Source organism: Trachinotus anak, unplaced genomic scaffold, assembly GCF_046630095.1.
Source record: "Trachinotus anak isolate AG129_WGS33_773 ecotype Australia unplaced genomic scaffold, CSIRO_AGI_Tana_v1 ptg000023l, whole genome shotgun sequence".
Classification (NCBI taxonomy): Eukaryota; Metazoa; Chordata; class Actinopteri; order Carangiformes; family Carangidae; genus Trachinotus; species Trachinotus anak.
In genome coordinates this window covers 4,513,966-4,541,546 of record NW_027273874.1, presented here as the reverse complement: position 1 = coordinate 4,541,546, position 27,581 = coordinate 4,513,966, and the positions used below count along the sequence as shown (strand labels likewise).

The 27,581-nt window shown below is 39.3% G+C and overlaps 1 protein-coding gene across 1 annotated transcript in view; it reads left to right on the top strand.

Moving 5' to 3' along the window:
* The first annotated feature begins 2,566 nt into the window (after positions 1–2,566).
* The window catches only part of LOC139606626 (basement membrane-specific heparan sulfate proteoglycan core protein-like), a 372,062-nt gene continuing 347,047 nt past the window's right edge, over positions 2,567–27,581 (top strand). Inside the window, exons 1-7 of the mRNA XM_071458887.1 lie at positions 2,567–2,939; positions 3,206–3,241; positions 3,471–3,737; positions 4,221–4,490; positions 4,600–4,875; positions 26,249–26,521; positions 26,631–26,906. Coding sequence (XP_071314988.1) covers positions 4,391–4,490; positions 4,600–4,875; positions 26,249–26,521; positions 26,631–26,906 — 925 coding nt within the window. The 5' untranslated portion in view covers positions 2,567–2,939; positions 3,206–3,241; positions 3,471–3,737; positions 4,221–4,390. The remainder of the gene's footprint in view (positions 2,940–3,205; positions 3,242–3,470; positions 3,738–4,220; positions 4,491–4,599; positions 4,876–26,248; positions 26,522–26,630; positions 26,907–27,581) is intronic.

Genomic DNA, 27,581 nt, shown 5'->3' with positions numbered 1-27,581 from the left:
TCACAGATATGACATAAAACTGATAAGTTTTTCTCTTATATTTGTACTCTCTGGTCATGGTGCTGCAGATTATGAAATACTGCAGCTTGTTTGTGGAAATTCCTCCTCCACCTTCTCCTTTTTGTCTTCCAAACATGAGGTGGTGCAATCAGAGATAATTAAAATGTGTCTATCTTTCATAATCTTTTCCCAAACATTCAAACAAGATGAGACAGTTCAAAAAATCCATCCATTCATCCATCAGCTGTGTATTATAGAGATGTGGCTTCTGTTTCAGACAATAGTCCCATGTATGCCCAGGTGAACATCAACACCAAAGAAAAAGCCAAGAAGAAGAAAGGTTAGTTAAGTGCACTATTGTCTTGGACACAGTGAAATGCTATTTGTTCAGTATTTGTAATGTAGGTGCTGTTTGTAATTACTTACATTTACATTATATCAGTAAAGTCTGTAAAAGCTTTAATACTCTGTAATGTAGCTAGTTTGAGCACTAGGGGCAGAATACTGTCATTTTACTCAGTGGACACATTAACCCTGACAATCCACCTCAGTTCAGTGCCTGTATCTTTGGCAGCTGTCTTGATTTAATCATCTCTCCATTTATAGGAAAATCAACTCCTGCAGCAACTGATGACTCAGTTTATTCTGAAGTGAAAAACCCAGGAACAGCTTTTGGTAAAAATGCTGCCAAGTCATTTGAATATAGTGTTGATTGATAAGTTATAACTCAGCTTTACATCTTGTCTTTTTTCTTCTTGCTGTTTTCTTCCAGGTTTGTGAAGAGAGCTGTATCAACAAAACTGATTCATGGTTGACAGCATTTTCTGAAACCATTGTGGGCACCTCTGCTTTCCAAAGATCAGACATGCTCTCGATTTTGTACCGTTACTTTGTTAATAGATGATGTAAAAGAATGGATTTAATCTTCTGTTTTAGCCCAAAGCACAAGACTACTGAGGTGTAGTCACATTTCACATTTATGCATGATGTTGTTCTTTTAAATTTTTTTTATAGTTTTTTTGTCATTTATTTGTAAAACTTTAGTAGGATACTTTGAATACAGGCTGTTACAAAGAGAGCAACAATTAACAGTTTGATGCATTATGTTCCAGCTCCAGTACCCAGGTTATTGTGCAGCTTTACAGTTATTTTTATGGTGCTAGATGGTAGATGTTAGATTTCAGCAGCAAACAGAAGTAGATGAAATCTTTGGCTTGTGTTGTCATTAGTGTAGTTGTCAAATGATCTTGATAACACAACGGGAAAACAACATGAGATGGTTTCTTTTACAGTTTTCCCCATTTGTTGTACCACCATGAAGCAAAAACAAAGGAATCTCAAATTTCATATGATGGTCCATGCTTGTAAAATGTAGCTGTGAAAACAGTCAAGATGTATTTTGATCTTTTATCTAAAGGATATGATGCTTTATCGCTCATTTATATCTGGGTTTTTTAGCTTTTTTTTCAGACCAATAAAGACACGGACACATCTTGCTGCCAAAGAAGAAGCAGTGACAATGTTTTAAACAACAACACATTCACGTGTACTCAGTTTTTGCAGTATTTAAGCAGCTGCTGTATGTATCATTGCTGTCCAGACATCACAGATGCAGTGTTCTGTATGTTTGACATCATCTGAGTGTAATCCAGCTGTTATCAATAAAATAACACCAAGATGACTGAATAGTTTTCTCAGTATTTTTTCAGAAATGTTGTTACAATTTGCAATATGTAACATGAAATGAAGAAAGGAAAAGCAGCAAGGTGCTCCCACCCTCTTTCAGTATCAAGTAATAATACATTTTACTTCTCCTGCGGGGTTTATTTCATCAGTCTTTCTGAAAAGCTAAAACAGGTTCCTGTGGTGGTTTTTAGGTGTATTTCAAATGAAATATATATCGACCACAGCACTGGACAGTGCAGTTTGAACACATCATCTGGACAGTTCATGAACAATTCTTATGATGTTATTTAACTTCAGCTCTTCTCACACTCGCTGCTGTGCATGAGACTATTTCTGTTTCTCTCACACATTCACTTCCTGAAGGTGAAGTTGTGACCACAGTTGTGACCAGAGCTTCACCGTAAAGTGGAGAGAGTCTGTGGTGGAGTAACTGAAAATGTAACTTTATGATTTCAGCTGAAGAATGAAGTTATTTTCAGGTAAAAGTTTCACTGTTGGCTGAGGACTGTGGATTACCAACACTTGCTGTACTGCATTGATAATCTCTTCCTTTAAACCTGTGTGCTGCAGATAGGGAGGACATTTATAAATTCAAGAAGAACATGTTCATTTTATACATTTTCTAATTTTACAGTAGCATTACAAATACTTTGCGAGGCCACAGCAGTGTACAGTACGACAGGAAGGAAATGGAAATGCTTGTCTCCATCCAGTTAAAATTTGATTCATCAAAAGCGTATTACTGTACAAGATACACACAAAATGTTTCCATTTCCATAATTGCTGTTCTATGATTCCAGCCATCACATCTTCATCTTATAATTTCTTCTTGCACATTTGAGAGTTAAAAAGTCAAGACATCAAACATAAACAGGGCTTCTTCATAAAACTAGTGGACAGACCATACACAGTTTTGAGAGGGTTGAAAGCTGCGAGCTGCTGCTGGTGGTCAAATGCTACGTGACAGTAACAGGAGAAGTGTGAACACGTGAAAGTATAACTGTGCTCAGATCTGGTCTGGTTGTGTCAGCTTTGTGTAAAAGGGAAGGAAGCACAGACAAGTTTAACTCAGAAGAAGAAGAAGAAGTTGGAAGAAGCGTCCGGAGCAACATTTAGATGAAATGTAACTTCTGTATCTCCTCAGTCCTGCTGCCGTTTCAAGCTCTCTCTTGACGCAGCAGAGGAGAATCTCAGAGTGACAGCGCTGGATGTGAGGATGGGACAGACCTCACCCTGTGTGCTCGGGCTCTTCTGTGAGTATTGACACGGATCAAGGAAAAGGTTGTGGTGAAGTGAGAAGAAGGGACGACCACAGGTTTCCCTGGAAGTTTGAACAGAGCAGACTTGGTATCATCATGATTGTTTTGTAAGAAGGATCTTTGTTGTTTCTTTTTTTTTTTAGCAGTGATTTGCTACAACATTAATATTACCCAACTATAGCTGCCATTGATGAAACCCCAGTTGTTTGTTATGGTTATTGTACATTAATCACTTCTGTTTTTCTGATAATGTCCTTTAGTGCTGTGCACACTCCCCTACTATGGACACGCTGAAGGTAATTTCACAGTATTCATTACTTTTCTTTATCAGTGTTTTCACTTAAGATGAATATTCACCCACTGCTTTACTTTAAACATGTTCTATTTCTTTTTCTTCTCTTTTGTCATGAATTCATCTTTTCAATCTATGTATCCACACAGATCACAGTAGGCTGTGAGTAGAATAGCTGTTATTTTCTGCTACTTACTGTGTAGTGTTGTATGAATGTTTGTGTTGTGTTATAGATGCTGTGCTGACCCTTCAGCCCGACCAGTCCACTTTTTTTCCTGGAGAGTCTGTGACCTTCATATGTGACACGAAGGAAGGAGAAAAAACTCACTGGGAATACACACTCACCAAGGATAATTGGCCATTTGTTCCATATAATGTCTATAAACTCTACACATGACCACGTCTCTGGACAGGCTACAGTGGTGAATACCAGTGCCTTCTTCGCCACAAGCTCTCATATGATGTGAAAACCAGTAACATCGTCTCTTTGACTGTATCTGGTAAGTCGATGTTTTATCACCATGAGAAAGTTTACCATGAATATTAGCACTTATTGATGAGCCCTGTTCATATGATTGCCCCAATTGTGTTGATATAAACAGTATAAATCTAAATGTATTTGTAATCATGTACTTTAAACATTTTAGAAAACCCTGAAATTATTACAGATAGAATAAAACAAGGCAAAAGTAAGTAGAAGTAACACGACAGAGCTCTCCACATCAGGAGTCTTACGTGTTTATTTGTGTCCGTCACTACAAAATTATGGAGGTGTTTTCCTTTGGAAACCAAAATCAGGACAGATGTGGAAGTGGTCTAACAACAGTGGGTGTCATTTTATTTGTAATTTTGGCTCTATAAATAAAATGAAGCTGACTTGAAGGTTGCTGTAACATTGTGCTGAGAACATTTCATCTTATGTCATTTTGAAGCCATTCCCATTTGAATCATTCACAGCATTCACATGTTTCTTACAACAGGAGAAGCACCTAAGGCCACACTGCTATCAGGCCCAACAAACATACCAGTAGGAGGCCGTGTTACACTGACCTGCTCTGTGGCCGGCTCTGCTGGTTGGACATATCACTGGTCCAGACGAACTCCAGGCTCTGATGAAACTCTGCCTGTGAGAGATGGTGATGAAAACAGAGTGATGAGTATCTCACAAGGAGGCACTTACTGGTGCAGAGGAGGGAGAGGAAATCCAGTCTTCTACACTCATGCAAGTGATGAGGTCACAATTCAGATAACTTGTGAGTTTAATGGTTTTATTTGTAGTAAAGTAAAATGACATGAATTCCTCATTACTGCTTTAAAGCTCTGTCGTTTTCTTTGTTGATTTTATATTTCTGCTGTGAACAGTTTCCAATAAGGTCAGTGTGACTCTGCAGACCAGCTGGCCTCACATTTTCAGTGGTGAGACGATCACTGTCAGGTGTGAGATCCAGGGAGGCGGAGACGCTGAGTGGGAGTATGAATGGAGAACATCCTGGTCAACCACACATCGGACAAATGATGATTACTGGAGTACCAGAGCTTCTGAGTCCCACGGTGAGGGCTACATGTGTAGGGGTAGACACAGAAGGGACCCGTATTCTTCGACAGAGTGGAGTAAAGGCCTCAAAGTAACAATATCACGTAAGTCATATATTTGTTATGCTTTCATCTACATGAGGGACAAACGGTGGTAGTCACTGCAGCTTCTGGAAAAATATCACTCTGAAGATCTGCAGGGAAGAACAGAGACAGTGATTGTTATTGTAGAGAACTTGTGGTGTGTAATATAGAGATTTCCTCCTATAGATGAAATGAAACCACAGAGAATGACTGCTAAACCACCCCCATTAAGAAGTCCACAGTTCACTGATTTTGTCTAATAACACAACTTCCCCAGTGTAAAAACATCTTACCACACAACAAGATGAGTCATTATTAGCAAATACTGTAGCTCATGTGTAATGTCATGTCTTTTTACATTTTAAAGTTGTCTGCACTGCAATATTATACAAAAAATAATAATTCATTAAAAATTATACACAATCTTATTTATATATAATATAAACACCTAATTGCACCGCTGAGGATCATTGAAGTTTTATCCTACCTTGACCATGTAGAAATTCAAGGATGATTATGTCAAATCATTTCATTAAGGGAAACAATAATTTGCTTCTTTTATCTTGTTTGTCACTGCATACAACTGTAAACTGTATTATTCAAGGATGTGAGGATAATGAATTAAATATTAAATATAAGAAACTAAATACACAAAAATGTACACACAAATTTAACACTGTGTTTATAAAGTCTTTTTGAATTGTCTTCTAGATAATATGAGAAATTCGCTAAGATATAATTATTTGCAGTTTATTTGCAGTTCAAATTCATTTAGTACTCACTTTATTCTTTATTATTTGTTACTTATTTCTATCTTTAAACTCAATGGCAGCTCAACCAAAGGCTCAGTTGAGTGCTGACAAACGAACAATACCAGCAGGGGGCAGAGTGACACTGACCTGCTCTGTGGACCCATCATCTGGTTGGAAATACGACTGGTACAGAGACAATAAACTCTCTGAACCTCTGAACACACATGATGCTGATTTCCACACAACTGGACAAATCAGTGTCTCACAGGGAGGAGTCTACAGCTGCAGAGGAGGAAGAGGAGACCCAGTTTACTCCACAGAGAAGAGTCAGGAAGTTAGGATTGACACCATTGGTGAGTTTGGAAATAAACACACAATGTAGAATAAATCTATTGTATATTCATTATGCATCATAAAGATGGATGGAAAAACAGTATATTTTAATAACTGAACTTTTTGGTGTTTTTATGTTCTTATTATAAATTCTTGACCATGAACAGGCCCAAACAGGGCTGTTGTGACTCTGCAGCCCGACTGGACTGAGATCTACAGAGGAGAGAGGATCAGTGTCAGCTGTGAGATCCAGGGAGGAGACACTGAGTGGACGTATGAATGGGAAACTACCAGCTCATTGAAACCTTCAAATCAACATGAATACAGGATTAGTTCTGCTTCATCGTCCCACAGTGGAGAGTACAGGTGTAGGGGCAGGATGAAAAGTGCTCGACATAATACAACAGAGTGGAGTGCTGCAGTCAACCTGACAGTGTATGACAGTAAGTCAGATCATTATCATTTAAACTGAAGATGTTAACAAGTTCAAATGTTTTTGTTAGTATATAATCAGATTGTATCTTAATGTTTGTTCATATTATATATTTGTTGATAATGTTCTAAGAGAAAAATGATTCCATGTCCAGAGACCAGACGTCATCACATGTTTTGATCCTGAGAAAATGACTTTCCAACAGATAAACCCCGGCCTGTCCTCACTGTGTCTCCATCATGGCTGAGTCCTGGAGCCTCAGTGACTCTGAAGTGTGAGGTTGAACATCCATCTGCAGGATGGAGGTTCTCCTGGTATAAGGCTGTTCCTGATGTATCACACACCTCCTACAGCTATGAGCTGCTCCCTGGTAGCAGCAGTGGGACTGAACAGGATTCCCAATGCATCATGGAAATCCCCCAGCAGTCTAGCTCTCTAGCAGCGTAACTAAGGGATGGTTCAGGACATACCTGAGACAGCCCTAACTATAAGCTTTATCAAAGAGGACAGTTTTAAGCCTGATCTTAAAGGTAGAGAGGGGGTCTGCCTCCTGAACCCACACTGGGAGCTGGTTCCACATTTTCTGTTACAAACGTTGACTAGTGCACCTTTAATAGTCCACATCTGAATTCAGGTGAGAAAGGCCAGAGATGGAGCTCAGAAATGACTAAGTAATGGTGCAGGTCATGATACCTCCTGCTAACAAGCTAACAATAGCAGGATTTATTTTTATTAGTTATTTCTTTATTATTTATTCACAGTAAGATGTAGACCAACAGTGAGCTCTTCTTCTTCATCTTTATTGTGGTTGCAGCGCACTGTATTTGAGTGAGTGATATTCTGTCATCCATCAATCTGTGTCTCCTGTGCTGCTCTTGCTGCTTCCTCGTTGTCCTGTCTACTTCCAGTATGTTGTTTTGTTACACACAGCACTGCCACCATGTGTCACAATACACAGTCTACAGTCACAATCAGCAGCAATGACCTCAGCTCCTTATTGAGTCACTGCTGGTCTCTGTAGCTTTTCTTCTGTCTTCATGCTGCAGTTTGAACTGTGAGTGCAGCTCAGAGACATTTGAAGATGTTTGTAAGATCAGACCTGCACCTGAATACAGCCATGTTACTTTTTCTTCAAGAAGAACAGGAAACAGCACAAAAGAAGAAAAGCTGTGATTTTAATGTCAGCAGCCAGAAATGTCTCCATATGTATGAAATAATGTAGTGGACCTTACTCCAGACTCCACCTCAAGCCAAACCACTTGTTTTATGTCATCAGTTGACAGCACACAGCTCTGCCTACAAAGGAATAATGTTGTTCAGGTTGAAAATCACCGACTGCAAACGACTTCACTTCTTCTTAGACTCCTGAGGCTTCTGAGGCGACTGTAGCAGCAGGCTACATGTGAAATGTCACAACCAGGCAAGGACTCTGGACGCAGGTGCAGGAAAGTTTCACAAAAAAAATCTTTATTTCTAAATCAAGCTCGAGCAAACAAAAAACACTCCTGAAAACTGGAGGGACAAAACTATGAGATCAATAAAAAAAAAAAAAAATCACTCAACGAGGAACTAGAAATAAAACCAAAAGGAACAAGGTACCGATTAGATTCGAGGCTGTGGAAGGCTAGATAGGTCGTATACAGACGTCGACATAAACGACACACTGGCAACAGACAAGGGGAGACGCAGACTCTTAAACACATGGTAACAGGGGACAGGTGGAAACAATCAAACAATCAAACCAAGACACACGAGGGAGGGCAAGTGACCTGAAATGAGAGGAGAGTTACTCTTTCAAAATAAAACAGGAAATGACAAGACAAGACATGGAGACAGGACAAAAAAACCCAACATGACCTCACCGCGGTGTAACATGAAACTGCAAATATCTTTCATCCATTTCACCAGTTTTCAGCCCACAGGCCCCATTAAACACTGGAAGGTGACAATGATTCAGTGAGGAAGGTTTTCATTGTTTGAGTCTCAGTCATCAGTGATCTTGTAGAAAATGTCAGCTCTGAAATGATGAATGTTATTGATGCTGTTTCCTCGACGAAGGCAAAGGTAAGAAAAAAGAACATGGAGAAATGTTAGTCTGCGAAGAAATTTTAAAAATAGATTTAAAAAGCTGAGCGCAGGTGATGGAAAACACATATCCAGATGTATTATGACATAAAGAGAGACTTTTGAACTTTCAAGTTTTAACTGATGAATGCAAGACAGTCCTTCTCTGACAGCAGGGGTGCACCCTGGACAGGACGCCAGCCTGTCACAGGACTGACATATAGACACAAACAACCATTCACACTCACATTCACAGCTACGAGCAATTTAGAGTCACCAATCAACCTAATGTGCACGTCTTTGGACTGTGGGAGTATCGGAGGGAACCCACACAGACACAGAAAGGCCCCAGGCCTGGAGTTCAAACCCAGAACCTTCTTGCTGTGAGGCAACAGCACTAACCACTGCACCACCGTGCCGCCCCTTCTCCAACATCACTGTCAAAAACAATAATAATGCATGTGCCTGTTGACAGGCTGACACACTCTCCTGTGTCAGCAGCCCATGAAACATGACATTAAAACAAAATCATTCTAGAGTCACCCAGACTGTTCATTCAGCTACAGGCTCATCTGCACCATCTCTTCACAGGAAACAATGACCAACAGTTTTATTTGGAGCTGCAGCACTGAAAATGAGGAAATAGTCTTTAGTTTAATGTGTTCTGTCAGTCAGATGACGTGTTTCACACATAGTGGGTTATACATATACCACACAGAGGCCAGAGGGAGTGTTCAAGATGAAGAACAGTGTGGGAACAAACTCAACTTTCTGGCTCTAACTGAACCTGTTGTCTTCTGATGATGTTTCAGACTGAGAGATAAATACTGAACGTGCACATCTTAACCTCACCACCAGTCACTGTATTAAAGAAATTGCTGTTATCTGTTGATGTGCATTACACTTGACTTAATTACTACCACTGTGCACATCCTGTATAGTATATGACACTTCTTCTCTTCTACTTACAAACACAATATGTGTGGTGTGAATGTGCTGCTGACTCTCATTCTTCCTATTATGCCAACACATCTTCATGTGTGAGGAAGAACTTGTCTGTCACCCCAGCTGATAAGACTTCATTCTTGTTAGGCTCTAGTTGTCAAGTCATTTAATACCAACAGGAGCGAAACAGATGCAGTGGTTTATTTTAGTGTTTGGTTTATTGGACAGTTTTTCCTCATTGTGCTGTCAGTTTCTGAAGATGTGCAACAACAAACTGTCTTTTTCATGTTGTGGCTGATGGGTGAATATTATCTCTGCAACTGTTATTGCTGCACAGTTGTAATTCAAAGCTTCATCATAAAATGAGCAGGTAGATCACACAGTTCCAGCAAATAAGAAACGTTTTGATCACGTTTTATATCAGTTACACTGTGGAGAGTATGAAGCACACACATACAGGACGTACTGCACATTCCTACACACTACAGTCACACATATACATACTCTAGATACACACAACATACACCTCATGGGCCAGACACAAACCTTTGCACAAAGACAGACGGATATACTATATTTAAGTATTGGCAGGAAGTGTAAACCTGTCAAAGTGCCCTGTGGTCAAAGACATATCTGAGTTTTGTGTGAAACGGAAGGAAGAACAAAGAGGCCGAACTCAGAGGGAGGAGTTGAGAAAAAACTCATATTATATTTGTATGGAACGTAACTTCTTCTTCGTCTTTTGCATCGATCTTCTCTCTTTGTCTTTGTGCTGTTGTTATTAATACGAAGTGGAATCATTTCCCAGCAGCAGAGCGACAGGGTCAGAGCTGGATGTGAAGATGGGGAACACTTTGCTCTGTGTACTGTCATTATTCTGTGAGTACATCAGTCATTTTCCAATTCTGTGACTTTCAGAGGCAGAGTCATGATTTTATCATCAAGGTAGTTTTGGAGGCAGATCTTGGATCAGAGTGGTGGACTAAATACACAAATCCACCAGTTATATATCATTTTATATATTTGAGTTTAAAGAGTTTTGTGTGTTTCCTGCCTCGTTAGCGATTTACAGAATATCATGTCAGAAATGTGTTGATAATCAGGAGCTGCCTCTGTTGAAACTCCAGCTGGTTGTTAAATGTTTATCATGATTTTGACTGTTTGTCAGATGGATCATGTCTGATGAGGTTTCAATCTTTATTTTAGTGCTGAACACACTCTTCTATGGAAAGACTGAAGGTAACCAGTTGTTTTTCTTTCCTGTTGTTTCTCACTTATAAAATATTGTCTTTCATATCTGTCTCCTACTTATTATCAACGATATCATGTTTAATCACATCCTCTTAGTGCTGATATATTATCATGTATGAAGCATTTTATTTTAATAATATAATGATATCATTAAACTAGACTAGATCAGTGTCTAACAGTGTGAAATTGCGTATTCTTCAGAGCAGTTGATGTTGGTGTTTGTGTTTTCTGTGTAGTGCTGTATGCATGTTGTGCTCTTCATGTATGGAGACCAAATGTTGTGCTGACCCTCAGGCCAGAGTCTGTTCCCTTCATACCAGGGACGTCACTAGGATTGAAAGACAGGGGGGGCTTAGCCCCCATGGTTGTAGGTGGGAATGTGTGCAGCAAATACTTTTCCTCACACCTCAATAGGCTTCATGAATGAATTTATGATTAGTTGCGGAGCATTTATCTTCCAAATGTGACTGAAGACAGTCGACCAATACATTGAATAGAAGGTAACATAATGATGTGGTGCGTTGCTTAATTAGTTTAGTCTCTGGTAGTTTAGTTCAAGGTCCAAGTGAAATTTGACACAGTACAAATGAAGTATGATTGAATCTTTCTTCTGCTTCACAACTCTGCCAACTGTTGATGGAAAGTTAACGTTGCTTAACAGAGAAGCGATGACATGCAGCTTCCCCCTGGGTCCCTCTGCCCGCCTGTCTGCCTAGTACAGCAGGGGAAACAACCACAAGGACCATTTTAATCAAATAATGACAACTTGTGTTATTATTTATTTCAACTCATAGTCTTGCTTCTTTACGTTAAGTGTATGCCTGCACTGTTTACTTTTTATTTTTAATCCAAATTATTATTATTGCTATAATTATTGTTGGGGGGGGGGGGGGGGGGGGTCAGCCCTAATGATGTCCATGCTTCATACAGCTGGGTTTAGTTTTCATGCGTTCATCTGGTGATTTTAATGGGGCAGGGCAGTGAGCCACCAGAGGGCACTGATGAGTCTCCACCACAGGTACAGTCAGTCCCAACAGTCCTGTGAGCAGCACAGATCATCTCACTGAACTTAGGTTATTAGCATGTGTGCTGACTGCCACAGTGTCTTCTTGGCATCACCTGCAGGAGAGAGTCAAGTTAGAAAGTGAAAAGTTCACAACAGAAATGCTCTTTTCAAAATAGTTGTTCAGCCTGGTTGGGATCTGGTGACAGCGACGGCCTTAACATGTGATTCACAATGTTTTCATTTGAATGAAACCATTCAATAATTATCAGTAGAAAAAGTGATAAACACCTTTGTTTTTCACTGGATTTAATGCGTTTAGTTGTTTTCTTACTGTGTGTTTTTGTCAACAGTTTCCAATCAGGTCACTGTGACTCTACAACCAAACTGGCCTCTGATATACAGAGGAGAGAAGATCACTGTCAGATGTGAGATCCAGGGAGGTGGAGGCACTGAGTGGACGTATGAATGGAGAACAACCAGCTCACACACACCTCCATCACACAGTGAATACAGGATCAGCAGAGCTGCTGAGTCTGACACAGGAGACTACAGGTGTAGGGGTAGAAGTGGTTATTCCTTCACAGGGTGGAGTGATGTCTTCAGACTGACTGTATCACGTAAGTTGGATTTTCATTTATTCTGAAAGTGTCATTTTAATGTTTTCATTGATTTGAATTAAACAGGAAACATTTTCCCTGTAACAATAATGACGTCTCTTATGAGCAGCTGAGTAACAAACTGTGGTTGTTTTTATAGTGAGAGCGAGTAAGTGAAGTGGAGCCATGATTCAGTGGACTGTTGAAGTGTAATGACTGACAGAGAGATGCTCAGGAAGAACAGAGAACTATGTGGTTTCTTCCATGAAGTGAAGAACAAATCACAGTGAATCTGAGCTGAGCTCAGCAACAGGAGCTCAGCAGCTGTATCACTTCTTCTTGTCTGGGAACCAGGCCACTGATCTCTGCACTAATGAAACATGAACAGTACCTAGTTAGTTAGTTAGATATGGTAACTGCTGTGTTTCCTAAATCAGTTATCAACCAATGAGAGTCATGTGCTGTTCGTCACTTTCATGTGATGGTAATAGATTTTTTATTCCAGTTATTTATTTGTTTCTTTTGGTCCAATCTGAACAGCTGATAAACCCAAGGCCACTGTGACACCATCCTCAACAACAACCATACCAGCAGGGGGCAGCGTGACACTGACCTGCTCTGTGGACGACTCTGATGACTGGAGATACGACTGGTTCAGACGTGTCCCACACGCTTCACTACCTGATCCAGTAAGAGCTGTTGAACCAGGCAGAGATCTGGTTGTCTCAGAGGGAGGTCTGTACCTCTGCAGAGGAAGGAGAGGAGACCCAGAGATCCTCACAGAGAAAAGTAATGACGTCCTCATTCTGAAAACTGGTGAGTTTAGTCATTTAATATTCATTGTTGTGTTCAAATCTGTTGTCAGTAGTTTAAAAAAGAGTCATTTGGTGTCAAGAGGGAAACAGGAGAATTTTAATGGATAAATGAAAATAGAGCAGCAGCTCTTAATCCTGAGGATGGAAAAACACAACATGTCAGTCTCTCTGCATGTTGTGTTAACATGAAATTTCCTTGGTTCTTGAACACAACACAGCCCCATGATTGAGCTGAGTTTCCTCCAGCTGGTGTGTGTCTGTGTGTGTGTGTGTGTGTGTGTGTGTGTGTGTGTGTGTTTATAAAATGTTTTCAGTTTCTCTTTCATGAATCCATTTTGATAAACTTGAGAAAGTTTTGTTGTTCATGAAAGAGTTGTTTTCTGATCTGATCCTTTTGTTGGGTTGAATTTGTTTTAGAAACACTTTGCTTGATGTTTTTTCATGTTTTAGTTTTTCACCTGTTTGTGTTGTAGTTGTTGAATAATTTTTGTATTTTTATCGGTAGAAATCTTACTACAAACCTCTGTGTTTGATTTTATCCTATACTTAGTTGTTTAACTTTGTTGTTTTCTTACTGTGTGTTTTTATCAACAGTTTCCAATAAGGTCACTGTGACTCTACAACCAAACTGGCCTCTGATATACAGAGGAGAGGAGATCACTGTCAGATGTGAGATCCAGGGAGGTGGAGACACTGAGTGGACGTATGAATGGAGAACACCCAGCTCACACACACCTCCATCACACAGTGAATACAGGATCAGCAGTGTTACTGAGTCTGACACAGGAGACTACAGGTGTAGGGGTAGAAGTGGTTATTCCTTCACAGGGTGGAGTGAGATCATCAGACTGACTGTATCACGTGAGTTGGATTTTCTTTCATTCATTATGAAAATGTCATGTTTCTTCATGTTTACATTGATCTAAACAGGACAAGTTTAAACATTGATCATCTCATCACTGATCCAGTCCTCTCCAGTTGGATCAGTAATAAACTGTGTTTTCAGTGGAACACAGTCACTATCTTTCATTTGCTGGTAAAATCTAAATGACTAAGTGGATGTTCAGTGTGATCATTTGAATAAATTCTGGTAAAAGTTTTGTGTAATGTTAACAGTTCTTTACTTTTCAAGAACGTAATATAATTAAACAAAATCACTTTCCTGAAGAAAATCACATTGTAATTATTGATTTACTTTGTTTTTTGCTCTGATCTCAACAGGAAGTGAACCCACAGCCACTCTGACAGCAGACAGGACAGTGATACCAGCAGGGGGCAGAGTGACACTGATCTGCTCTGTGGACGGCTCTTATGGCTGGAAATACTCCTGGTTCAGACGAACCTCTGAGTTTTCTCAGGTTGTTTTAATAAAACATGGTGCATCAGACCACACAGTCAGCAGCTCAGAAGGAGGCATCTACACGTGCAGAGGAGGGAGAGGAGAACCAGAGCTCTTCACACAAGAAAGCAATAAAGTCACTGTTGAGGAAACTGGTGAGTTTAGTTATTTGTTGTGGAGTAAAACAACATTCACTCTTTAAATCTGTTCTTCTGTTCATCAGTAGTGTAACAAAGAGACGTTTTGATACCAACAGCAAAAAAGAACCAACACAATGATCATGTGTCAGTAGCTCCTACTGTTGTGATGAAGGTGAGAACAGAGCGTTAATCCCTCTTCATGTTGAGCTCAGATTCAAGACGAGACTGGAAGAAGCTTCCTGCCTCTCACTGTATTTATATCATCTAGAAGAGTTTGTCTGCTTGTTACTGTGTTTGTAAATGTTTTGTCATCCTTCAGTCCATCACTGCAAATATGAGTGTTAGCAAAGAAAAGCTAAGTCAGACAACTCATGGAGAAAACACACTGATTTGTGCAGTAGAATATCAATAAAAAGCCAGAAATAACTGTCCAAAGTAAACACTGAAACATCCAACTACAAACCTACTTAAACAGTCATTGAACATCTTCTCAGAAGCTGAAGTTGTTTCCATGACGTTGAGGAGTTTGATGTGTGTTGATGTTCAGTCTGACAAACAGTTTTGACCTGTGACACATCAGGTTATCTGATGCAGCTCAGCAAACAGATGGTATTTATTCTCTGTTGTTTTCTAACACCTCCACCTGCTCCTGATGACGCTTTTAAAGTCAAACAAAGAGGTGACAAAGGAGAAACTGTTCTCTTATATGTTCTAGATACAAAATCACTGCCATTCACCTTTATTCATCTTGAACTTACTTTACAGAGAACGATCAGACTGTTGTAGAAAATAAGTGAAGCCAAACAGCCTGTTGTGTTTGCTGTGTGTCAGTGTCAGTGTAAAGAGCACCAGTCTGATGGAGAACTGCTGTCACTGTCTGTATGCTGAGTTTCAGCTGCTGCTCTCAGGCTGTTGGATCTGACAGACTGAAAAACATGAAAACCAAGTCCTTTGAGCTCTTTAGAAAGTGCTGCTTTTAATGCACAGTTGTTGTTTTCTTGCTGATGATTTTGTTGCTTTAAGTTGTTTTCTTTGAAAAACACTGTTTGATATGTTTTCATCTGTAAAAATCAGCAAATATTATGAGATGTGAATTTATTTTTCTATCAACAGCCTAAGCGTGTATTTTTTATGTGAACAGTTTCCAATAAGGTCACTGTGACCCTGCAACCAAACTGGCCTCTGATATACAGAGGAGAGAAGATCAGTGTCAGATGTGAGATCCAGGGAGGTGGAGACACTGAGTGGACGTATGAATGGAGAACACCCAGCTCACACACACCTCCATCACACAGTGAATACAGGATCAGCAGTGTTACTCTGTCTCACAGTGGAAGCTACAGGTGTAGGGGTAGAAAAGACTTGTTTTCCTCAACAGAGTGGAGTGATGTCATCAGACTGACTTTATCACGTGAGTTGAACGTCTTTCATTCATACAAAAATGTTATGTTTTACAATCTTTAAAATCTGTTCCATCTAAGTACAACAACAAAAACACATCTGACCTCTCTCCAGCTACTCAGTAGAAAGTTGATTTTTTTTTTTAGTATAGTCACAAAAGACCTGGAAAAGAGCTTTTTTTCTGGAACATCAGAGTAACGTCTTATGTACTATACAGTTCCAACACATGGAAAATAAAATGTAGTAAAAATGCTGAATCTCAGCCTCCTCACCTATATTTGGTTGTTAAGGAGTCCACAGCTTCCTCTGACAAATATTACAACAGATATATCATCTAATATATTTATTTTCTTCATTAACCTCTAGAGGTTTCAGGTTTTGAAAACTTCATGGAAAGAGTTTGGTCTCATTAACACCTGCTACAATATGTCTTCATTTTGTTGGAGGCTGATCTGCTACATTCACAGTGTTTCAGTCATTTGGTGATTATTGACTTTTCCTCTCAGATTCCTCTCAAGGTTTTATCTGTGATCTGCAGCACAGACCACAGAGTTTAATAAAATGGTGGATGGAGGCTTGTGTTAGTTTGTGTCAGTTTCTGTTTCATATATTATGATGAAGAGTTGGAAAATTTTGAAATATTCATTTCCAACCCAGTTGTCCTGACTGGTTCAGAGTCACGTAACATGAAGGACAAGGAAAAGCTACAGTTTCCAGTCCTTTTTCTGTTGGGCACATTTTTTTTCAATCTCCATCTCCACAACTGTTTCTATATGAACCATAGGAAATACACACCATGAAAGTGAAGGTGACATGTCTGTGTCACCGGCTCGTTTTGTGATTTATTTTGATGCAAAATTTGCAGAATAAATGTGTGAATGTTCAAAGACTTTAATGTGGACAAAGGGCTGGATGTGAGTTGGGTTAAATTAGTTTCACAGAAAATCAGTCTGATCAGAGTTTATGAAACAAGGTAATAAAGTGAAAATATTTTTCTGGAACAAATCCTATTAAACCACTGACTGGTTTTGTTTTTCTCTGTAAACTGAACAGCAGATAAACCCCGGGCCTCACTGAGAGCAGACACCACAGTCATACCAGCAGGGGGCAGAGTGACACTGACCTGCTCTGTGGACCCATCATCTGGTTGGAAATACGACTGGTACAGAGACAATAAACTCTCTGAACCTCTGAACACACATGATGCTGATTTCCACACAACTGGACAAATCAGTGTCTCAGAGGGAGGAGTCTACAGCTGCAGAGGAGGAAGAGGAGACCCAGTTTACTACACAGAGAAGAGTCAGGAAGTTAGGATTGACACCATTGGTGAGTTTGGAAATAAACACACAATGTAGAATAAATCTATTGTATATTCATGATGCATCATTAAGATGGATGGAAAAACATTATATCTGATGTTAATTAAACCTTTTGGTGTTTTTATGTTCTTATTATAAATTCTTGACCATGAACAGGCCCAAACAGGGCTGTTGTGACTCTGCAGCCCGACTGGACTGAGATCTACAGAGGAGAGAGGATCAGTGTCAGCTGTGAGATCCAGGGAGGAGACACTGAGTGGACGTATGAATGGGAAACTACCAGCTCATTGAAACCTTCAAATCAACATGAATACAGGATTAGTTCTGCTTCATTGTCCCACAGTGGAGAGTACAGGTGTAGGGGCAGGATGAAAAGTGCTCGACATAATACAACAAAGTGGAGTGCTGCAGTCAACCTGACAGTGTATGACAGTAAGTCAGATCATTATCATTTAAACTGAAAATATAAACAAGTTAAAATGTTTTTGTTAGTATATCATCAGATTGTATCTTAATGTTTGTTCATATTATGTATTTGTTGATAATGTTCTGAGAGAAAAATGATTCCATGTCCAGAGACCAGACGTCATAACATGTTTTGATCCTGAGAAAATGACTTTCCAACAGATAAACCCCGGCCTGTCCTCACTGTGTCTCCATCATGGCTGAGTCCTGGAGCCTCAGTGACTCTGAAGTGTGAGGTTGAACATCCATCTGCAGGATGGAGGTTCTCCTGGTATAAGGCTGTTCCTGATGTATCACACACCTCCTACAGCTATGAGCTGCTCCCTGGTAGCAGCAATGGGACTGAACAGGATTCCTACATCGTCCATGGTCAGACACACACAGCAGGATATGTGTGTGAGGCTGGAAGAGGAGACCCAGTGTTTTACACTGAGATCAGTGAACCAAAGTTTGTCTGGTCTGGAGGTGAGTTTGTTGTTTCTTTGGTTTTTTTAAGCCAAGAAGCAAATGTTCAGTCATGACCTGAATTCATCCATGTTTTTGTCTGTGAGCAACTTTTCTTAAAAACAAATGTTGGTAAACAAACTGATTTTTACGTTCATGGTCCCCAGTGGAAGAAATGTATTGACTGTGAACTGGGTTGAGTATCCTTCTCTACTTGTTTCCTTCTGTCCTTCCGTTATCCTTCTTCAGTTAATCTGAAAGCATTAAAACCAACAAACAAACATGGAGATACAAGGTTTCCACCTCTCACTGAAGTGTAGCTCCACTCTTCTCAATGGGTACTTTTATTTTGGAAACTTCCTGTTTATAGACAGGACAGCTATAGCTGCAGTCTTCACTCAGTGGTGAGACAGGTGCACAGACCAGATAAACAAACAGCTGTGAAGCTGAGACGACTCAAACAAGACAAACAAGAGGAAAAGACTTTAGTACAGAGACAAGAAGCATCTTTTAATATGAGATAAACACCTCTGTGTGTTTGAAAGGTAAAAGTAGACAGTAGAAAAACATCCATCAGCAGTATAATTCATTTCTCTGCTGTGTCTCCATTTGCTCTGTTTGTTCCAAACTCTCATAGTTTCACCAAAACACTGCGTCTTGTTCCAGTGTTGGTGCTACTGATGTTTTTAATCCTCAACAAACCAAAGATCAACACAGGAACATTTACACTGAGATCTCTTTCATTTTAATATCTCTGTCTGGTTTGACTCTTTTCTATGTGTTGTTTTCCAGATGTTCATCCATCAGCGTCTCTCACAGTGAGTCCTGACAGAGTGCAGCACTTCATCTCTGAGGATATCTCACTGAGCTGTGAGGGAAACTCTACTGAGTGGAGAGTGAGGAGGTTTCCTGAGGGCGGCTCCCTGTCCTGTTCTGACTGGAGGAGAATGACTGGATCCAGATGTGACATGTTCTCATCACAGCGTAGTGATGCAGTGTACTGGTGTGAGTCTGGATCAGGAGAGTTCAGCAACACAGTCAACATCACTCTACATGGTACGTTTTATTACATTTTCTTTGTGTTTCATTTTTTCTGGTATTTGAAGTATTTTCAACGTCTCATGTGATTTAATTCATCATATCTTAGAACTGAGTTGTTAACATATACAGAGACTTTCTGAGAGTTTGATCCATGACTCTGCTACATGGTCTGTTCAGTAACTGTCTGTGACCAAACAGACAAAATAACTTCCTCTATGTTCTGTAGATTTAACATCAATAGTTTCATATTTAAATAAAATGAAATGTCAGTGTCAGTGTATCTGTAAATTGTTTTTCTCTTGATTATCACATTAAAAAATGCCATCAAATAACATCACAAGTCCTCTGCAAAGTAATAAAATGAAGTTGGGTGCTGGTCAAATGAGGCAGTAATGAAGCATCAGAAATAAAAAATCTCTCCTCTTCCCCTTGTAAAAGTTGGGATTTAATACAGTTTGACTCTTTTTACAGATGCAGTTATTTTCGTGATAAGTACAAAAAATCTAGTTTATTGATGGTCAATGAACTTTATATTGACTTCTCACCTGTGGCAGCAACTAAACATCACATCATCATCATCACAGTCTCAGCTTTTCTCTTTTTCTGTTTCCAAAGAGGAAACAGTCACATGTTGCCCCGAATCATGACGAGGGTTTGGTTTAGTGTCGTTGTTGTATGTTCACAGGGGAGATGAAGAAAACAAGTACTGTGTAATTTATAGATCAATGTAAAAAGCTGTTGTTTATTTGGCAACAGTGATCTGTGAGACACATCCAGCAGGTTGTAAGAGAACGAGATCAAATGTCAGGTCTTATGATGATCCTGTAAAATAAATCAGAACTGCATCAGAATAAAAACAGATGTGTAATCTATTCTCATCATTACATGTCAGCTGGTTGTAAAGGTCTGCAGCAGCTGATCTCTGACTGCAGCTTCACATTCTGACTGTTTTACAGATGATTATCATGATGGTGTTATCCTGGTGAGCCCCGTCCGTCCTGTGACTGAGGGAGAGTCTGTTACTCTTGGCTGCAGATTCAGGACAGAAAAAAATCTTTCCAGTGTGTTTTTCTACCATAATGACAAACTGATCCAAAGTGATACCAGGACGGAGCTGAATATCTCTGCAGTGTCAAAGTCAGATGAAGGTTTCTACAAGTGTCAGTCCTCAGGAGAAGTGTCACCACAGAGTTGGATGTCAGTTAAAGGTGAGTGGGATTCAAATATTTTAGGCTTTTTTGTTTTTGTGAACTGTGTTGATAGTGTATATTTATGTGTATGTTCTGTATATGTTGGATGTTTTTGTATTTTTTCAATTTTCTGACTAGTTTAACACTTTAATAATGTTACAGTAGCTGTGTCGAGACATGAAAGCTCTTCATTTCCTGTGTGGCTGATCGTTGGGCTGGTTTGTGGAATCGTACTCATTGTTCTCCTGCTCCTGTTGTATCGCTGCAGACAGTCCATGGGTGAGGCATGTTTCCTCTGATATTAAACACTTTACTTACTCTTTAATGATTCACATACACAGATGCGACAAAATCATCTAAAATGAAATGTGTTTTGATCACATGCACGAAAGTTCAGAGTATTTTACACTGATTCTACCTGAACTGAAGCTAAACTACGAGACAGACAGAATCCACAAATATCATTGTTCTTCTGTTCTATTGTAATAATACAAACATGATGACACCATTATGGGTCTGTGTGATGAAAATATCTTGTAGATGTGGTTGTGACTTATCCACACATCCAAAAAAAAAAAATTAACAAATAAAAATACAGGATTAAGTAAGTTATCATATTTTTTCAGTGTAATGGAAGTAAAATGATTAATCTGACCTTTGCTTGCTTTGTTGCTGTAGGTGATATTAGTCTTGATGCTGAAGATGCAGAAAACGGTACAGTTTGCACCTTTTGATTAACATGGAGCACTTACAAATGCAACAGCAGGATGATTTCAGGGACTGGTTACAAGTGTTTGATATGAAACCCTCTAACTCAAAAATATGTTTATCTCACCTGCAGGTGAACCTCAGGATGTGACATATTCTTCTATTGAACTGAAAAACATTGGAAAGAAGCGTTAGTACTCCAAATATTTGTAATGTGAAAGATAAAAAAAGTTTTTGACCTGCAGTGCCTAAAAACATCTTTTTTTTTCCTCTTTTATAAATTTATTTTAACAGACAAACATCGTGAACCAGCAGAGACCTCTGCTTACTCTGACATAAAGAAAAGACCTGCAGGTACAGTCATGCTCATAGTTTGTATTGTTTCATATACAGTAGGTGATTGTTGTTGTATGTTGTGTGTCATTAGTTTCCAGTATCTTTCCATCTCACAGATATGACATAAAACTGATAAGTTTTTCTCTTATATTTTTACTCTCTGGTCATGGTGCTGCAGATTATGAAATACTGTAGCTTGTTTGTGGAAATTCCTCCTCCACCTTCTCCTTTTTGTCTTCCAAACATGAGGTGGTGCAATCAGAGATAATTAAAATGTATCTTTCACAATCTTTTCCCAAACAATCCATCCATTCATCCATCAGCTGTGTATTATAGAGATGTGGCTTCTGTTTCAGACAATCGTCCCTTGTATGCCCAGGTGAACATCAACACCAAAGAAAAAGCCAAGAAGAAGAAAGGTAAGTTAAGTGCAGTATTGTCTTGGACACAGTGAAATGCTATTTGTTCAGTATTTGTAAGGTAGGTGCTGTTTGTAATTACTGTATTTTTTAGTCATGTAAGCTTATTTGACATTTTGTATGTATGCTGAACAGCAGTTTACTTACATTTACATTATATCAGTAAAGTCTGTAAAAGCTTTAATACTCTGTAATGTAGCTAGTTTGAGCACTAGGGGCAGAATACTGTCATTTTACTCAGTGGACACATTAACCCTGACAATCCACCTCAGTTCAGTGCCTGTATCTTTGGCAACTGTCTTGATTTAATCATCTCTCCATTTATAGGAAAATCAGCTCCTGCAGCAACTGATGACTCAGTTTATTCTGAAGTGAAAAACCCAGGAACAGCTTTTGGTAAAAATGCTGCCAAGTCATTTGAATATTGTGTTGATTGATAAGTTATAACTCAGCTTTACATCTTGTCTTTTTTCTTCTTGCTGTTTTCTTCCAGGTCTGTGAAGAGAGCTGTATCAACAAAACTGATTCATGGTTGACAGCATTTTCTGAAACCATTGTGGGCACCTCTGCTTTCCAAAGATCAGACATGCTCTCGATTTTGTACCGTTACTTTGTTGATCGATGATGTAAAAGAATGGATTTAATGTTCAGTTTTAGCCCAAAGCACAAGACTACTGAGGTGTAGCCACATTTCACATTTATGCATGATGTTGTTTTACAGTTATTTTGTCATTTATTTGTAAAACTTTAGTAGGATACTTTGAATACAGGCTGTTACAAAGAGAGCAACAATTAACAGTTTGATGCATTATGTTCCAGCTCCAGTACCCAGGTTATTGTGCAGCTTTACAGTTATTTTTATGGTGCTAGATGGTAGATGTTAGATTTCAGCAGCAAACAAACATAAGTAGATGAAATCTTTGGCTTGTGTTGTCATTAGTGTAGTTGTCAAATGATCTTGATAAAACAACGGGAAAACAACATGAGATGGTTTCTTTTACAGTTTTCCCCATTTGTTGTACCACCATGAAGCAAAAACAAAGGAATCTCAAATTTCATATGATGGTGCCATGCTTGTAAAATGTAGCTGTGAAAACAGTCAAGATGTATTTTGATCTTTTATCTAAAGGATATGATGCTTTATCGCTCATTTACATCTGGGTTTTTTAGCTTTTTTTTCAGACCAATAAAGACACGGACACATCTTGCTGCCAAAGAAGAAGCAGTGACAAAGTTTTAAACAACAATACATTCACGTGTACTCAGTTTTTGCAGTATTTAAGCAGCTGCTATGTGTATCATTGCTGTCCAGACATCAGAGATGCAGTGTTCTGTATGTTTGACATCATCTGAGTGTGATCCAGCTGTTGTCAATAAAATAACACCAAGATGACTGAATAGTTTTCTCAGTATTTTTTCTGAAATGTTGTTACAATTTGCAATATGTGACATGAAATGAAGAAAGGAAAAGCAGCAAGGTGGTCCCACCCTCTTTAAGTATCAAGTAATAATACATTTTACTTCTCCTGCGGGGTTTATTTCATCAGTCGCTCTGAAAAGCTAAAACAGGTTCCTGTGGTGGTTTTTAGGTGTATTTCAAATGAAATATATATCGACCACAGCACTGGACAGTGCAGTTTGAACACATCATCTGGACAGTTCATGAACAATTCTTATGATGTTATTTAACTTCAGCTCTTCTCACACTCGCTGCTGTGCATGAGACTATTTCTGTTTCTCTCACACATTCACTTCCTGAAGGTGAAGTTGTGACCACAGTTGTGACCAGAACTTCACCGTAAAGTGGAGAGAGTCTGTGGTGGAGTAACTGAAAATGTAACTTTATGATTTCAGCTAAAGAATGAAGTTATTTTCAGGTAAAGGTTTCACTGTTGGCTGAGGACTGTGGATTACCAACACTTGCTGTACTGCATTGATAATCTCTTCCTTTAAACCTGTGTGCTGCAGATAGGGAGGACATTTATAAATTCAAGAAGAACATGTTCATTTTATACATTTTCTAATTTTACAGTAGCATTACAAATACTTTGCGAGGCCACAGCAGTGTACAGTACGACAGGAAGGAAATGGAAATGCCTGTCTCCATCCAGTTAAAATTTGATTCATCAAAAGCGTATTACTGTACAAGATACACACAAAATGTTTCCATTTCCATAATTGCTGTTCTATGATTCCAGCCATCACATCTTCATCTTATCATTTCTTCTTGCACATTTGAGAGTTAAAAAGACAAGACATCAAACATAAACAGGGCTTCTTCATAAAACTAGTGGACAGACCATACACAGTTTTGAGAGGGTTGAAAGCTGCGAGCTGCTGCTGGTGGTCAAATGTGAGGTGACAGTAACAGGAGAAGTGTGAACACGTGAAAGTATAACTGTGCTCAGATCTGGTCTGGTTGTGTCAGCTTTGTGTAAAAGGGAAGGAAGCACAGACAAGTTTAACTCAGAAGAAGAAGAAGAAGTTGGAAGAAGCGTCCGGAGCAACATTTAGATGAAATGTAACTTCTGTATCTCCTCAGTCCTGCTGCCGTTTCAAGCTCTCTCTTGACGCAGCAGAGGAGAATCTCAGAGTGACAGCGCTGGATGTGAGGATGGGACAGACCTCACCCTGTGTGCTCGGGCTCCTCTGTGAGTATTGACACGGATCAAGGAAAAGGTTGTGGTGAAGTGAGAAGAAGGGACGACCACAGGTTTCCCTGGAAGTTTGAACAGAGCAGACTTGGTATCATCATGATTGTTTTGTAAGAAGGATCTTTGTTGTTTCTTTTTTTTTAGCAGTGATTTGCTACAACATTAATATTACCCAACTATAGCTTCCATTGATGAAACCCCAGTTGTTTGTTATGGTTATTGTACATTAATCACTTCTGTTTTTCTGATAATGTCCTTTAGTGCAGTGGACACTCCCCTACTATGGACACGCTGAAGGTAATTTCTGTAACATAGCTACACTAACTCTTTAGTTTGTTTTTATTTTGGTTCCATGTCACTAACTCTCCTGTCATTTCAGACCCTGCCTTCCGTCCCGGCCTTACAATCTACTCATTTCCCTCACCTGGTTTTCCCCGCCCATCTCCTCCTCACCTGCAGTCCATTTGCTCATTAGTCCCTCTGTGTATATATACCAGTCCATTTTCATTTGTCCCCTGCCAGATTGTCTTGTGTTCTTTGTTGCCAAGCTTTCCAGCGTTTTCTTAGTACTGCCTTCCTGTTCTGACCCAGTTTTGCCTGTTTTCTCGGATTACGATTACCTGCCTGCTCCCTGTCGGATTTGTTTGCCTAAATCTGATCTCCTGGTTTTGACTTTGCCTGTTTTCTGGTACTAGTAAAGTGATCATCCCCTGCTACTCGTCTGTCTCTTTGTCGTGCTTCTGGGTTCTCCTTTGTCGGCTCCATTGACTGTGACAATTTCACAGTATTCATTACTTTTCTTTATCAGTGTTTTCACTTAAGATGAATATTCACCCACTGCTTTACTTTAAACGTGTTCTATTTCTTTTTCTTCTCTTTTGTCATGAATTCATCTTTTCAATCTATGTATCCACTCAGATCACAGTAGACTGTGAGTAGAATAGCTGCTATTTTCTGCTACTTACTGTGTAGTGTTGTATGAATGTTTGTGTTGTGTTATAGATGCTGTGCTGACCCTTCAGCCCGACCAGTCCACTTTTTTTCCTGGAGAATCTGTGACCTTCATATGTGACACGAAGGAAGGAGAAGAAACTCACTGGGAATACGCACTCACCAAGGATAAATGGCCATTTGTTCCATATAATGTCTATAAACTCTACACATTACCACGTCTCTCGACAGGCTACAGTGGTGAATACCAGTGCCTTCTTCGCCACAAGCTCTCATATGATGTGAAAACCAGTAACATCGTCTCTTTGACTGTATCTGGTAAGTCGACGTTTTATCACCATGAGAAAGTTTACCATGAATATTAGCACTTATTTATGAGCCCTGTTCATATGATTGCCCCAATTGTGTTGATATAAACAGTATAAATCTAAATGTATTTGTAATCATGTACTTTAAACATTTTAGAAAACCCTGAAATTATTACAGATAGAATAAAACAAGGCTAAAGTAAGTAGAAGTAACACGACAGAGCTCTCCACATCAGGAGTCTTACGTGTTTATTTGTGTCCGTCACTACAAAATTATGGAGGTGTTTTCCTTTGGAAACCAAAATCAGGACAGATGTGGAAGTGGTCTAACAACAGTGGGTGTCATTTTATTTGTAATTTTGGCTCTATAAATAAAATGAAGCTGACTTGAAGGTTGCTGTAACATTGTGCTGAGAACATTTCATCTTATGTCATTTTGAAGCCATTCCCATTTGAATCATTCACATGTTTCTTACAACAGGAGAAGCACCTAAGGCCACACTGCTATCAGGCCCAACAAACATACCAGTAGGAGGCCGTGTTACACTGACCTGCTCTGTGGCCGGCTCTGCTGGTTGGACATATCACTGGTCCAGACGAACTCCAGGCTCTGATGAGACTCTGCCTGTGAGAGATGGTGATGAAAACAGAGTGATGAGTATCTCACAAGGAGGCACTTACTGGTGCAGAGGAGGGAGAGGAAATCCAGTCTTCTACACTCATGCAAGTGATGGGGTCACAATTCAGATAACTTGTGAGTTTAATGGTTTTATTTGTAGTAAAGTAAAATGACATGAATTCCTCATTACTGCTTTAAAGCTCTGTCGTTTCCTTTGTTGATTTTATATTTCTGCTGTGAACAGTTTCCAATAAGGTCAGTGTGACTCTGCAGACCAGCTGGCCTCACATTTTCAGTGGTGAGACGATCACTGTCAGGTGTGAGATCCAGGGAGGCGGAGACGCTGAGTGGGAGTATGAATGGAGAACATCCTGGTCAACCACACATCGGACAAATGATGATAACTGGAGTACCAGTGCTTCTGAGTCCCACGGTGAGGGCTACATGTGTAGGGGTAGACACAGAAGGGACCCGTATTCTTCGACAGAGTGGAGTAAAGGCCTCAAAGTAACAGTATCACGTAAGTCATATATTTGTTATGCTTTCATCTACATGAGGGACAAACGGTGGTAGTCACTGCAGCCTCTGGAAAAATATCACTCTGAAGATCTGCAGGGAAGAACAGAGACAGTGATTTTTATTGTAGAGAACTTGTGGTGTGTAATATAGAGATTTCCTCCTATAGATGAGATGAAACCACAGAGAATGACTGCTAAACCACCCCCATTAAGAAGTCCACAGTTCACTGATTTTGTCTAATAACACAACTTCCCCAGTGTAAAAACATCTTACCACGCAACAAGATGAGTCATTATTAGCAAATACTGTAGCTCATGTGTAATGTCATGTCTTTTTACATTTTAAAGTTGTCTGCACTGCAATATTATACAAAAAATAATAATTCATTCAAAATTATACGCAATCTTATTTATATATAATATATACACCTAATTGCACCGCTGAGGATCATTGAAGTTTTATCCTACCTTGACCATGTAGAAATTCAAGGATGATTATGTCAAATCATTTTATTAAGGGAAACAATAATTTGCTTCTTTTATCTTGTTTGTCAGTGCATACAACTGTAAACTGTATTATTTAAGGATGTGAGGATAATGAATTAAATATTAAATATAAGAAACTAAATACACAAAAATGTACACACAAATTTAGCACTGTGTTTATAAAGTCTTTT